We start from the raw sequence: 14,697 nt of genomic DNA, 5'->3' as shown, positions 1-14,697 counted from the left end.
CCTTCTTATATCCTATCGATGGGAAATTGTGCCCTGGAGGGAGGGGGCCTCAGTTTATCTTTAGCCCACAGCTGGGGTCTTGTGGTCACATAGTCGAAGGGGTCTCACGGTTGGGTGGGCATGTAGTCTTGAGAAACTGGCACCAGCAGGGAAAAACAGGATATCTCCTTAAGGAAAAAACAGGATGCCCACCAGAGCAATGTGGCCACTGTGACTTCATCCCTTGTTTGCAGGTCACCACAATGGGCCATTTTTAACTACATGGTATGAGCCCTTTGTGAACCCTAACAGAAATAATCAGTGGCACATTAGAAAGCTGTGCAGGACATGGAACTCTTCTCAGTAACGTGGGACTGTCTTGAACATTGAAAAATGTCTAGCACTGCTGGCCCGTCTACTAAGGACCAGAAGAGCTCCTATCAATGTGATAAACAAAAATGCCTCTACAAATGTCCAAATTCAAATTTCCAGGGACAGTAGATCTCCTTTTGAGACCTTTGGTGTATGTGAAAGCCTAGCCATCTAAGCTCTGCTTTATTGGCCTGCTCTTTCTGAGCTCCCCTTCTCCACCAAAGACCTGGGCTTTCACGCTCTCATTTCTCATCCCACCCTTTAGGACTCTCTCTGTAAATATTTGTTTGCTACTAGAAGGTTTGAACTGATGTGATAAATGAGGTGCATTCCTATCTTCTTCCTATGTCTACAAAGAGGCTCGGGGGATTCTGGTAAAAGATGGCAGAGTAGACGGACGTGTGCTCATCTCCTCCTGCAAGAGCACCAAAATCACAACTAGCTGTTGAACAACCATCGACAGAAAGACACTGGAACCCACCAAAAAAAGATACTCCACGTCCAAAGAGAAAGAAGAAGCCACAGCGAGACGGTAGGAGGGGCACAATCACAACAAAATCAAATCCCATTCCTGCCGGCTGGGTGACCCACAAACCGGAGAACAGTAATACCAAGAAGTCCTTGCACTGTTGTGAAGGTTCTGAGCCCCACATTACTTTGCCAACAAAGGTCCATCTATCAAAGGTAGAGATAAAATATTAAAAGCAACAAAGGAAAAACAACAAATAACATACAAGTAACTACCATCAGGTTATCTGCGGATTTCTCAACACAAACTCTACAAGCCAGAAGGGAATGGCATGACATATTTAAAGTGATGAAAGGGAAGAAACTTCCAGTAAGAATATTCTATCCAGCAAGACTCTCCTTCAGATTTGATGGAGAAATCAAAAACTTTCCAGACAAGCAAAAGTTAAGAGAATTCAGCACCACCAAATCAGCTTTACACCAAATGCTAAAGGAACTTCTCTAGGCAGAAAACAAGAGAAGGAAAAGACCTACCTACAGAAAATAAACCCAAACCAATTAAGAAACTGGTAATAGGATCATACATATTGATAACTATCTTAAATGTAAATGGATTAAATGCACCAACCAAGAAGCATAGACTGACTAAGCAGGTGAAAAACATACGCATGTAGGCACTTCCACTTACCGCATCACTCTGCCTGACCCCTCAGACTGTATGTAATTATTTTACATCATTAGGTTAATCATGTTCCCATTATGGCTTGCGATTGTAATTATCTTTTATTTTTTGTCTGGCTGTTGATTGTGAAAACTGATGAACATTTGTCACTGTTATGATTATATAACTATTACTCACTTGATACCACAGTATAATGACTAGTCAACAGAAAAATAATAGATTTCTATATCACCAAAACTATCATTTAATAGGAAAACCTGTAATCATTTTTTAAAATCTAGATGCATATCACAATTATCTTGGAATGTTTTGAGAAATACAAATGTCCAGGTATTGCTTTTTTTTCTCCAAAGCTACAGATATGTTTCTAATGAGCAGCCCTGTTTAAAAACAACTGGACTATGTGAGGATCTTTTACTTTTCTCTACTTTGTTTCACTTTTTCTACTTTATATTCAGTCGTCCCACTTCATTTAGTTTGTTTTCCAATTTCTCCATCTCTTCTTTTTTTTTATATATTCTTTCTCAAGCCTTTCTCAAGCATAGTAGAAACACTTGTATACATGTATGCAAAAATAATATGTATAATATATATATTAGAAAACTTATTAATTTTTGACAAACTAAAAAATTTATGACATTTTTATTCCACTTGTTTGACTTAGTATGAATAGAATGCTAGATTTCTAATTTAAAAAAGATATGCAACAAGCAACAAAGATTTATTGTATAACATAGGGAACTGTAGTCAATATCTTATAATAAACTATAATGAAAAATAATTGGAAAAATAATATATTGTATATGTATAACTCAATCACACAAAAAAAGAATTCTACTTTTTGAAATTTAGTAATGTCTATCTTTCTGCCAGCTTTTCTAAATGTCCTACGGATATCTAATAACAATGCATGAGATACAAATTTTTTAATATATTTGTGTAGGATATAAGCTTAATATAAATTAATATAAATAGAGATCTATTATATTTAAATTGTTAATGACATCATTCAAGATGCTCCTATTTTTATTTTTCTGCACTTGATACAATATTCTCAGAGAAATGTTAATATGTCTATGATTATATATACATTTCTTCTGATTTTTGCTTTTTGTATCTTTGTTTCTTTGTTGTTAAATGTCTAAGTGAAAGTTGCTCAGTCATGTCTGACTCTTTGTGACCCCATGGACTAGTCCATGGAATTTTCCAAGGTAGAATACTGGAGTGGGTAGCTGTTCCCTTCTCCAGGGGATCTTCCCAACCCAGGAATCAAACCCAGGTCTCCCACATTCCAGGCGGATTCTTTACCAGCTGACCTACTAGGGAAGCCCTGGTTTTGATGCTTTATGATGTCTATCTTTTTTGTGAATTGTACTTTTTATCATTAAAAATATTCATCTTTACATCATTTAAAAACAAATAATTTAATAAATTTAAAAAAAAAGACTCACAGGGGCTCCCCTGGTGTCTCACTGGTAAAGAATCTGCCTGCCAGTGCAGGAGATTCGTGTTCGATCCCTCTTGCAGGAAGATCCCACATGCCTTGGGGCAATTAACCCAGTGGGCCACAACTACTGAGCCCACATGTGGCAACTCCTGAAGCCTACTCACCCTAAATTTCGTGCTCCACAGTAAGACAAGCAACTGAAATAAGAAGACCTCGCATGGCAAGCAGAGAGTAGCCCCCACTTGCTGCAACTAGATAAAAGCCTACAAGCAATGAAGACCCAGCGCAATCAAAAAAAAAAAAAAAAAAACCCTTCTCAAAAAGGCTCAGAGAGGTAATTTTCTCATAGTCACACAGCCAATTTGAAGTGGCCAAGCCAGAATTAAAAGCTGGTCAGTCAGTCTGAACCAAAAATCTATGATTTTGCCCTCTTTTCTCCTGACTGTCTCCTACCTCTCAGGCTTGGGGAAACAGGTCTTATGAAACTAAAGTATTTCACTTACTGGGTAAAATTTTGATAAGTTGCCCATCATTCCTGAAGGTCAGGAGGTGAGTTGGTGATGTCTGGAAATGATTCAGATCATACAGTTGTTAACTACCATTTTCATAAATCAGGTGAAATTCCCAAAAGGAAATCCTGCTGTTTGCCTCACCTTGTCCTAGAAAGTCCAGTTCCATCCCACCATGTCCTGGCTGTTGGGGTATCCCCTGGACACTTTCATTTCTGGGCAGCATCTTTCAGTGTAAACGCAGACTTTCTCAAACCCTAGTGGCAGAAGAAGGTAACATCAACCCCTTATCCTGGGACTTCGGGATGAGCGGCCATCCACTGAAAATTTGGGTCTTTAAAGACGTGCTGCGGGAATGCTCTGGCAGTCCAGTGTTAGGACTCTGTGCTTTCACTGCCATGGTTCAATCCCTGGTTGGGGAACAAAGATCCTGCAAGCTACACAGTGTGGCCAAAAAAAAAAAAAGAAGTGCTACAAATTTTGCACGCCATTTCTAATATCTGGGGGGTGTTTCAATAGAAAATAAAATAAACTTCATCTCAGCGTAGACATTGATATAAAAGGGCATACTCTTCAAGCAAAGGTGTTCCAAAGATTCACCCACATATCCCAAGATCTTTACCTAGACCTGCTGAAGCAGAAGCAGGGACCGTGCATGGTCAGCTACCCGCCACCTCTCACTCTAGACCCTGGGCCACTGATGATCGATCACTTTAGTTCATGAGTGTGCCTGGAGGAACAACACTGTTTATCCTGACTTTCAGTGGCACCCCTCTTATACTCCAGGGTCTGCAGAGGCCATTTGAGAAACAGAATCTCTGTCTCTATTAGAACTGGATTCAAATCCTGTTTCCAACTTCACCCTTTCTGCAACTTGGGCAAGTAACTGAATCTCTTATTTTGTTTTAAATTAATTTGGCTGCACCGGGTCTTAGCACGTGGTATCTTTGTTGTTGTTGTTGTTTTAAGATTTACTTATTTATATATTTTTCACTTTTGGCTCCATGACCCCTGCATTGAGAGTCCACAGTCTTAGCCACTGGACTACCAGGGAAGTCCTTGAATCTTTTGTTGTCTTAGTTTCCTTATCTGCATCATAGCTGTGGGGTGGTTGTGGGGTTCAGTGGGCTGATACATGTACATGTGCTGCAAATGCTGAGTGCCTAGCATGTAGATATGCTGTGCTGATCTCAGTCACTTCAGTTGTGTCCGACTCTTCGTGACCCTATGGACTGAAGCCCACAAGGCTCCTCTGTCCATGAGATACTCCAGGCAAGAATACTGGAGTGGGGTGCCATGTCCTCCTCCAGGAGATCTTCCCAACCCAGGGATCGAACCTGGATCTCTTAAGTCTCCTGTATTGCAGGCGGATTCTTTACCACTGAGCCACCAGGGAAGCCCAAGCATGTATTATTTTTACTGTTGTTAATATTTTGAGGTACTAGGAGCACACCTGGGGAACACTCGTGACAGACAGACTCCTAAGGGGACCCCCATGACCCCCATCTCCTGATGTCCACATCTTTGTGTACTCCCCTTCCCACCCCTTGTGTATGGGAGAGACCCATGACTTGCTTCTAACCAACAGAATTCAGCAGAGGTGATGGGTACATGTGATTACATGTGTGACTATATTAGACAAGATTTTAATAGCCTCGCTTTCCCTCACCTGCTTTGGGGAAGCAAGCAACCATGGTGGGAAGATCCACATGGTGAGGAGCTAAGGGTGGCAGACAGCCATCAGCCAGGAAACAGCTGAGGCACCGGACTGAGGTCCCATGAGGGGCTGACTGCTACCAACAGCCACATTGGGGCAGGAGATTGATGGGTCCCAGGGCAGACAGTTGAAGTTTAGTGTCTATGGACTGATATTCCAAGATGAAAACAGCAGGACAATCAGGGGAGGAGGTCGGGCTCTGCCCAGACAGAAGATAAGAGACTCCATATTTCTCATCCTTGAAGTCAGGAGACCTCTCCGACTACACATGTGCAGAAAGACTCCTTGGAGGTCAAAAGGGAAGTGATGTCAAGTGATGCTAACTACCCATAGACCTCCTGGGTAGAATTCATCTTGGCTAAGGGATGTGTATGCACACATGGGGGGATCCTGAGTTATACCAAATATGGACTCTGAACCAGGTAAATAAAAATGACTGGCCAAAGGAAACGTGGAAGAAATGCCCCATAAAGCTACCACCAGGGCACGACTCTGTCTTTCTCTTGAGTCCATCCATGTGTCTATCCACATGTACTACTTACTACATACTCACTTTCCTCCTAATGAACACTTTACTTGTTTCACTACTTTCTGTCTTTATGGGAATTCTTTTCCGCAAAGCAAAAGGGCCAGGGCCTTGTCACTGACCACTGATCTGGTGGCTGGGATTTGGTGCTCTCATCACCCCTACCCAACCTCAATCTCTGGCCAGGAACTGAAGCCTTACTTCAAATCGCTGCAGGCCAAGGCTACCCAAGATCAACATGAGCTTGGAAGCAGATCCTTCCTCAGTCCAGCCTTCAATGAGACTGCAGCCCTAACCATTCATTTTGTGGCAATGTTCCACACAGCAGTAGAGAACTACCACCCCTCTCCTTTCAAGTTCTTCATTCCTATAATTCTCCCCTTTCTCTCCTGAATCATCAATATCTCCCTTCCTATTTCATCAAGTCATAAGCATGCTCTAGGGTCTCTCATCTTAAAAACGCTTTTCTTTTTTTACTGTGCCCTGTGGCATGCAGGATCTTGGTTCCCTGATCACAGATAGAACTTGTGTTGCGTGCAGTGGAAGTGCAGGGTCTTAACCACTGGTCAGCCAGGGAATTCCCCCAAATACTCTAGAGATGTCCCATGCCCTCCCCCCAGTACTGTATTTCTCTACAGTAATAATTTTTCCATGGCAAAACTTACTGAAATCTTTGTCTCCATTCATTGCCCATATTTCTCATATTATCTCTTCTTCTTCTTTTTTTTTTTTTTGCTGCACAATATGGCTTATAGGATCCTAGTTCCCCTAACAGAAATTGAATCCGGGCCTCTGAGCGGAAGCTCAGAGTCTCAACCACTGGACTACTAGGGAAGTCTCAACCCGACACTCTTTTAAAAACTTTGTGTTTTAAGTTTAGTTATTTACTTCATTGTTGGCTGTGTTGGGTCTTCGTTGCTGTGCAGGGACTGTCTCTAGCTGCAGTTCTTGGGCTTTTTATTGCACTGACTTCTCTTGCTGTGGAGCGCGGGCTCCAGGACACACAGACTTCAGTAGTTGTGGCACCAGACTTGGTTGCTCCTTTGCATGTGAAATCTTCCTGGACCAGGGATCGAACCTGTGTCCCCTGCATTGGCACACAGATTCTTAACCACTGGATGGTCAGGAAAGTCCCCAGTCAAGCAGTCTTAATGAGGTCCCCAGTGACCTACCTGTTGCCCAATCCCCTCATCTTGTCCTCTCCATGGCATTCAATGCAACCAGCCACTTCCTCTTTCTTGAAACCCACTCTCTTCCTCTACTTTCTTGACATCATTCTTTCTTCATCTTCCTCCTCACGCAGTGTCCATTTCTTCCCAGTCTCCTCTGCTGTCTCCCTCTTTTCAGCTCAGCTTCAGGAGGCCCAGGTTTGATCCCTGGGTCTGGAAGATACCCTGGAGAAGGAAATGGCAACCCACTCCAGTGTTACCTTGCCTGGAAAATTCCAGGGACAGCGGAGCCTGGCGGGCTATGTCCATGGGGTCGTGAAGAGTCAGACACGACTGAGTGACTAACACTTTCACTTTTTCTGAATGTTGACACATCCCTGTTTCACTTTCCTCATGTGTAATCATACAGCTTCTCTCTTGAAGGTTGCTGTGGGAATTGCCTGAGATGCCAAGCATGTGGCTTAAAAACAATTTCTCCTTTCCCTCCATGAATTACAAGTATGCTGTCTTCCCTTATTCTGATGAGATGAGCCACCCTTTCCTCCAGACACTTGTCAGGTGTCTCCAGGGACTAAGAAACAGACTTTGGGGAAGATGACTGTTTCCCACGAGGGTGAACTATGACACCAATCTCTGGAAACTCAGATCTAAGAAAAGTCTCACTGCTTCTGCTGGGCCTAAGAAATTCCTGTTTTTAATTCATTCAGCTTTAGATCTTTCAGAAGGAGGAAGTTCACGGGGCTAGGAGTCTAGGAGTACAGAGACAGTGGCATAGAGCTTAGTCAGGGGTAATGGGCTTGGGTCAGGAAAACCTCCCTGAGAAGTCGTCGTCTAAACTGAGAGCAGCGAGGTGTCCAGGAGTTTGAGCAGTGTGAAGGTTCCAGGGTGTGCAAGAGCTTGAATTTCTGCAAATAGAGTGTCACTGGAGTGTCAAGTGCACAGCACAAGATAAGGTCTAAGGCCTGACTGGAGCTTGAAGGGCATTGGAGGTGAAAGTGTTAGTGGCTCAGTCATGTCCCACTCTTTGCAACCCCATGGACTGTAGCCCTCCAGGTTCCTCTGTCCGTGGGATTTCCCAGACAACAAAATTGGAGTGGGTTGCCAAAAACTCTCTTCTCTGTTTCCTCTCCCACAGCTGGTAACACCTTGGAGGAAAATTCCTTTTTCTCATCTGTCTCTCCGCTAAGCTGTGAGCTACTAGCAGGCAGCATTATGCCCAGCGTATCTGCTCATGCTTCTGTTGCTACGCCCTGGAACACAGCGGTGAAAGCTTGAAGGAATGAAAGAACGGTCCCAATCCTGTGCACTGTTTACATGCTTGTGTCTGATCTGCGCAACAGCCTGTGACACTACCAGTCCAGGGAATATCAGCTGCCATTCTGCTGATGAGGAGAGGGGCCTCAAAAAGGTGATGGAGCTGTGAGCTCAAGCTCTGAAGTCCACTCCCTGCGTTCAAGTCCAGCCTTCTCACTTAGCAGATGTTTGACAAGCCACTTTAGTCTCTCTAAACCTATATTTCCTCAACTACTAGATGGGGATAATAACATTTATTACTTCACAGGATTGCTACAAAGATTAAAGGGAGAGGGCATATATATATACGCAACATATAATAAGTATGCAATAAGTGGTAGTTGTTTTAATTCTCTGGCCAGTATCGTTTCCTCTCCTCAAACAGCAGTTCCCAGACCTAAGAAGATCACTTCAAGGTCGGGGATCGGGCCACGTCTCCCCAGATCACGCTGGTTTTGCAACACTGCCTACGGTCGAAACTGGGTCCCGCCCGCTGCACAGCCAGCGCACCCACGTGCCTGGCGTAAATAAGCGAGCGCGCAGGCGCCCCCGGCCGGCGCCCATTGGCCGGCGCCCCGCGGCCCCGGTGCTTGGGGAGGACTAGGGGCCCCCAGCCGCGGGCTGCTCCGCCCCGTCGGTTGGTCCGCGCGTTTGTCCGTGCGTGAGTCCGGGCCGCCAGCTTCGCCCTCGCCATGGCACCCTGGCTGCAGCTGCTGTTGCTGCTCCCGGCCGCCGCTCCGGCCTCCAGCAAGCCCCCGGCGGCCGGCGCGCAGGCCTGGGAGCTGGCGTCCCCGGAGCTGCGGGAGCCCGCCCGCTTCGCCTTGGAGATGTACAACCGCGGCCGGGCTGCCGGGACGCGGGCCGCGCTGGGGGCCGTGCGCGGTCGCGTCCGCCGGGTGAGGACGCGCTTGGGGCGGGGCTCCTGGGCCCGCGGTGAGCCGGGCTCTAGTCCGAGGGTTGGGAACTTTGGGCCTGACGTGGGGCGGGGACGTTGGACTTCTAGTGATGGGGAAGGGGGAAGAGGGCGCGGTGGGGCTGCGGGCCCCGTGAAGGCTGCACAGAGGAGAGGGTGGCCGTGCCGCCACTCACCCGCCCTTCCGTCCAGGCGGGCCGGGGGTCCCTGTACTCGCTGAAGGCGACCCTGGTGGAGCCGCCCTGCAACGACCCCACGGTGTGCCAGCTCCCGGTGTCCAAGAAGACCCTGGTGAGTGATGGGGCTCCTGCCGTTCCTTTGCCCCCAGATCGAGTCTGGCTGTAGTTGGGACGATCTGTCAAGTCAAGGGGGCGGGATCTGAGGCCGCATCTACCCCACCCTGTCACTACCCAGGCCTGGAAGGGTAAAGGGAGGGGGTCTGGATGCTCGCTCCCCCAGACGGTGCCTCGCTTTCCACTGTGGGCGAGATTGCCTTCGAGATTGTCCTCATCTGAGGACCCTCCAGCTCCATCTTGCCAAAGGCCTTGCTCTCCTCGCAGCCCCCTGACTGGCTTCCTCCTTCCTCTTCCTGCAGCTCTGCAGCTTCGAAGTCCTAGACGAGCTAGGAAAACACATGCTACTGAGGCGGGACTGTGGCCCAGTTGATACCAAGACTACAGGTGCTGGGAGGGCCCAGGGGTGCTGGGATGGTTCAGATCAGACTTCACTCAGGGTTCAGTCCTGCTTCTCCTCTCTTCCAACTCTCTCCAGATGACAAAAATGAGACTTTCAGTTCATTCCTTCCACTGCTGAACAAGGATCCCCTCCCCCAGGTGAGGAGCCTTGTCTGTCTGGGGAACTGGCTGCGCCTTTCCTTCACTCTCTTCCCTCCACCCTGGCCCGGGGCTCCCACTTCTGTCTGAGAAGGACTGCTTGTAAAGACTCCCTCTCTCTGCCTTTCCAGGACTTTTCTGTGAAGATGGCTTCGATCTTCAAGGACTTTGTCACCACCTATAACCGGACATATGATTCGCAGGAAGGTGAGGACCTAGCCTTGGCTGGATGTGTCCTGATCAGATCAGGACCTCCCCTCCAACTTGGCACCTTAGTGTTGGAGTAAGGGAAAGGGCAGTTCAGTTCAGTTCAGTTCAGTCACTCAGTCGTGTCCGACTCTTTGCGACCTCATGAATCACAGCACGCCAGGCCTCCCTGTCCATCACCAACTCCCCGAGTTCACTCAGACTCACGTCCATCGAGTCAGTGATGCCATCCAGCCATCTCATCCTCTGTCGTCCCCTTCTCCTCCTGCCCCCAATCCCTCCCAGCATCAGAGTCTTTTCCAATGAGTCAACTCTTCGCATGAAGTGGCTAAAGTACTGGAGTTTCAGCTTTAGCATCATTCCTTCCAAAGAAATCCCAGGGCTGATCTCCTTCAGAATGAACTGGTTGGATCTCCTTGCAGTCCAAGGGACTCTCAAGAGTCTTCTCCAACACCACAGTTCAAAAGCATCCATTCTTCGGCGCTCAGCCTTCTTCACAGTCCAACTCTCACATCCATACATGACCACAGGAAAAACCGTAGCCTTGACTAGACGGCCCCTAAATCCCCCCATGTTCTTGTTTAGCGTCCCAGGACTTGGCAGTCACCTCAGGGAGCTGGCGCTTCTCCCATCTGATTTTCCTAGTCCGAAACCATAGATCTCCATCATTCTGGGTGGAGTGGGATGGGGCAAAGACCGTATTTTCTCTGCTGGAGGACCCCTGGCTTGGTAGCCTTTCCCCATGACCTTCTGTCTTTGGAGCGCATTTTGGTTCTCCTTTCATACCTGGGGAGTCATCACCCCATTTTGGCCTCTTATCACTTGCAGATCTGGTCCTGACACCCACTCCAGGGTACTGACTTTCTCTCTTTTTAAAAAAATATTTATTTTTATTTATTTAATAATAGATAAATATTATATAAATGATAAAATATAATAATACTATATTATTAACATATAATATATTGGTAATATAATAAATATTTATAATATTAAGAATTATAAATATTTAACAATAAATACTTGTTTATAAATAAAATTAAATATTAAATTATAGTGTTTAAACATAATAATTTAACTATTATTATAAATAATAAAGACTTGGCTGCACCAGGTCTTAGCTGCAGCATGCAGGATCTTTCAAGTGTGGAATATGGGATTTAGTTCCCTGACCAGGGATTGAATTCAGGCCTCCTTCTTGGGAGCGTGGCATCTTGGCCACTAGACCACAGGGATGTCCCTTGCCCTTCTAGAAATAAGCTTCAGACCTGATCCAGGGTCCACTGTTCCCCATGGAAACCTCTGCCTCTTATCCCCAAGCACCTCTCCTTTATGATCTGCCTGGGGCCCAAGCCTGACTTCTGCTCATTGGTTCTCAGAAGCCAGTTGGCGCATGTCCGTCTTTGCCAGTAATATGGTGCGAGCGCAGAAGATCCAGGCCCTGGACCGTGGCACAGCTCAGTATGGGGTCACCAAGTTCAGTGACCTGACAGGTAGGGGTGGTGGCCAGAGCCCTCACGATGCCTGGAAGAGACAGGGCCTGCTCCCAAGGCCCCTGGGTAGGACTGGCTTCGAATACTCTTTTCCTACCCCCCGCCCACCTCTATCCACAGAGGAGGAGTTCCGTACCATCTACCTGAATCCCCTCCTGAAAGATGCACCTGGCAGGAACATGCGCCTGGCCCAGCCTGTCACCGATGTTCCTCCGCCTCAGTGGGACTGGAGGAATAAGGGGGCTGTCACCGATGTCAAGGACCAGGTTGGACCCCAAAGAAGCGAGGGTGGGACGTGCGGGCTGCACCGGCCTTCGGAAGGGACCCAGCCCTGACTCTGCCCGTCTCTTGCAGGGTATGTGTGGCTCTTGCTGGGCCTTCTCAGTCACAGGCAACGTGGAAGGCCAGTGGTTCCTCAAACGAGGGACCCTGCTCTCCCTCTCTGAGCAGGGTGAGCATCCCGCTGTGCCCCCGTCCCCAGCCCAGCCCCTCTGGAGGGCTCCTCGGGACCAGCCTTCTGTCTCCTAGAGCTCTTGGACTGTGACAAGACTGACAAGGCCTGCCTGGGCGGCTTGCCCTCCAACGCCTACTCGGCCATAAGGACTCTGGGTATGCATTCACGGGGCTTCAGGAGGGGCAGCAGGAGCACAGCTCCCTCCCCCGCAAGTCACTTTGTGAGGGAGGGAGACGGGAGCATGGCAGTCATGTGAATTGGGTTCAAGTCTTAATGCTGACCCCTAACTGGCTGGAGACCTTGGGCAGGTCAGCTCTTTCAGAGCCTCACTTATCTCACCTGTGAAATGGGCTTCCACGCACCCACTTGGTAGGATTGTCTTGAGGGTCAAGTGAGGGGAATGTGTGTCAAGTTCCTGGTGCGTAGCAGGGGTCTTGCTATTTTCACTGCTCTGAGGCCTGTATTTCTAGTGCTGCTAAACCCAAGAGCAGTACACCGCCCCCTTGAGGGGAGGGAGGTGTTGCCTAACCTGGCAGTTCGGTTGAGCAGTGGGCCGCAGTGGTGGGAAGAGGAGGGCTGAGGGATTGAAGTGGCCGTGCAAAGACTGACGAGGGAGCCTGGCAGGGGTCTGGGCCAGACTGGGAGCAGACGGTCAGGGCAGGACAAGAAAGCCAAGATCAGGAGTCCTAGGAACGCTGTGGGGAGTCAGGACTCAGATTGGGAGCTGGGTTCCCTCTCTGCCACATGTCTCACTGGAGGCTGCCCCATGCCTTTGGGCCTCAGCTGAGCCATCTCGAGAAAGAGGCCCCCTTCAGAGAGGATGGCCTGTGGCCTGGGGTAGATGGAGAACACGAGGCCTTGTGTACGAAGGGGCTCAGCACAGCCCCTGGCCAGGAGGAGACAAGTACGGTGAGTAGAGCCCACCTTTCCTCTAACTTCTGATCTGCTGGCCCCCCTCTGCACAATCCCAGGAGGGCTGGAGACAGAGGATGATTACAGCTACCGAGGCCACTTGCAGACCTGCAGCTTCTCTGCAGAGAAGGCCAAAGTCTACATCAACGACTCAGTGGAGCTGAGCAAGAATGAGCAAAGTGAGGAAGGGCAGGGGGGCTGAGGAGAGGCCTGGGTCGGGAGGCTGGGGCCTGGATGTCCCCTGATGCTGGCCCTCCCCTGTCTCAGAGCTGGCGGCCTGGCTGGCCAAGAAGGGCCCAATCTCCGTTGCCATCAACGCCTTTGGCATGCAGGTAGGGCCCCAGCCTCGTTGCTCCGGCTCTGGCTCTCACTGACTCCTCCCCCACTTCTCAGTGGCCCCTAATTTTTTTTTTTCGATGATTTTATTTTTGGCTGTGCTGGGTCTTCGTCGCTGTGTAGGTTTTTCTCTAGTTGCAGCGCGCAGACTTCCCATTGCGGCGGCCTCTCTTGTTGCGGAGCACGGGCTCTAGGCGCTCGGGCTGCGGTAGTTGCAGCACGTTGGCCCCCCTGCTCTTACTCTCCCCCCTCAGTTCTACCGCCACGGGATCTCCCACCCCCTGCGCCCCCTCTGCAGCCCTTGGCTCATCGACCACGCTGTGCTGCTCGTGGGCTATGGCAACCGTGAGTTCCGCTCACCCCGGGTCACAGCATCTCAGGAACCTTGTCCTACCCCCTGTCTCGGGCTGTGGGCCAGGCAGGATCACCCATCCTCTCTGTGAATGGGAGAGCCAAGGGGGTGGGAGGTGTGAGCAATTGTGGATGGGTGGGCATCTTCCCCAAGCCCCAGAGCCGCTCCCGGTTTCTGGGAGCGTGGTAGGTGGGCCTGTCTTGCTTTCTGCTCTTCCCCTAGTACCTGTCGCCCAGCAGGCCCACATCAGACAGTGAAAAGTGCCTAGTGCCTGGGGCCCTGGATGGAGACTCGGGGCTCCCTGACTCTCCCTGCATTCCGCACTGCCCCACCCCCAGGCTCTGCCACTCCCTTCTGGGCCATCAAGAACAGCTGGGGCACCAACTGGGGTGAGGAGGTGAGTCTTGCCTGCTCGGCCCCCAGCCCTCCAGCCCCCGTCCTGCCCTGGCGCCCTCACCGACGCCTCTCCCGCCAGGGTTACTACTACTTGCACCGTGGCTCTGGGGCCTGTGGCGTGAACATCATGGCCAGCTCAGCGGTGATAAACTGAGGCACACCAGCGCAGGATCTGGTGCGGACCAGAACGGCCCCTCCCCAGGAGACACAGCTGGCCGAGGGACGGGCACTGGGGACCCCAGGGTGAGCAAAGGCCACAGGGACACAGGCCCTCCCCCCACTCCCACCCTGAAGTTCCCCAACAGCACCTTTGTTGAATGGTGGTAGCTAGGAGGACTGGGGTGAAGGACGATGTCTTGGCAGCCGAAGCTGGGGCAAGAACCCTGGGCTCAGGCAAGGAGCAGGTGGGAAGAACACACTCTGGTCTTAAAGCCAGATCTGTCCTCAGTAGGCTCTGTCTTCCTGCCCTGGTTTTCCTCTGAAGCTGTAAATTGTCTGGTTCCCCTGGATTGGGGGACCATGTTGCCTTCCACATCTAGAGAAACTGTTGTCACCAACCTTTCCTAACACAATAAAGAGGTGTCCTGGACCCCAGTGTGGTGTGAATGCTCAGACCCTGAGGGCCAGGAGGGGTGCTGG

At 49.4% G+C, this 14,697-nt stretch overlaps 1 protein-coding gene across 3 annotated transcripts; it reads left to right on the top strand.

Annotated features, from left to right (window-relative positions):
* Positions 1–8,805: 8,805 nt before the first annotated feature.
* On the top strand, positions 8,806–14,647 carry CTSF (cathepsin F). Of its 3 annotated transcripts, none has more exons than XM_052661796.1 (14): positions 8,806–9,058; positions 9,268–9,366; positions 9,671–9,755; positions 9,847–9,908; positions 10,040–10,115; positions 11,498–11,608; positions 11,729–11,874; positions 11,963–12,059; positions 12,137–12,217; positions 13,034–13,153; positions 13,242–13,306; positions 13,565–13,655; positions 14,001–14,059; positions 14,138–14,647. In XM_052661796.1, the coding sequence occupies exons 1-14, from the start codon at positions 8,855–8,857 to the stop codon at positions 14,210–14,212; spliced, it is 1,371 nt and encodes a 456-aa protein (XP_052517756.1). In that variant the 5' UTR covers positions 8,806–8,854; the 3' UTR covers positions 14,213–14,647. The 3 variants fall into 3 exon arrangements, with proteins under 3 accessions (XP_052517756.1, XP_052517755.1, XP_052517758.1); XM_052661795.1 differs by having other exon boundaries at positions 11,495–11,608; XM_052661798.1 differs by lacking the exon at positions 13,565–13,655 and having other exon boundaries at positions 11,495–11,608.
* Positions 14,648–14,697: the final 50 nt, after the last annotated feature.

This window comes from Budorcas taxicolor, chromosome 25, assembly GCF_023091745.1.
Source record: "Budorcas taxicolor isolate Tak-1 chromosome 25, Takin1.1, whole genome shotgun sequence".
NCBI lineage: Eukaryota > Metazoa > Chordata > Mammalia > Artiodactyla > Bovidae > Budorcas > Budorcas taxicolor.
The sequence above is the reverse complement of the archived record's forward strand: the minus strand, read 5'-3'. Positions and strand labels throughout refer to the sequence as shown.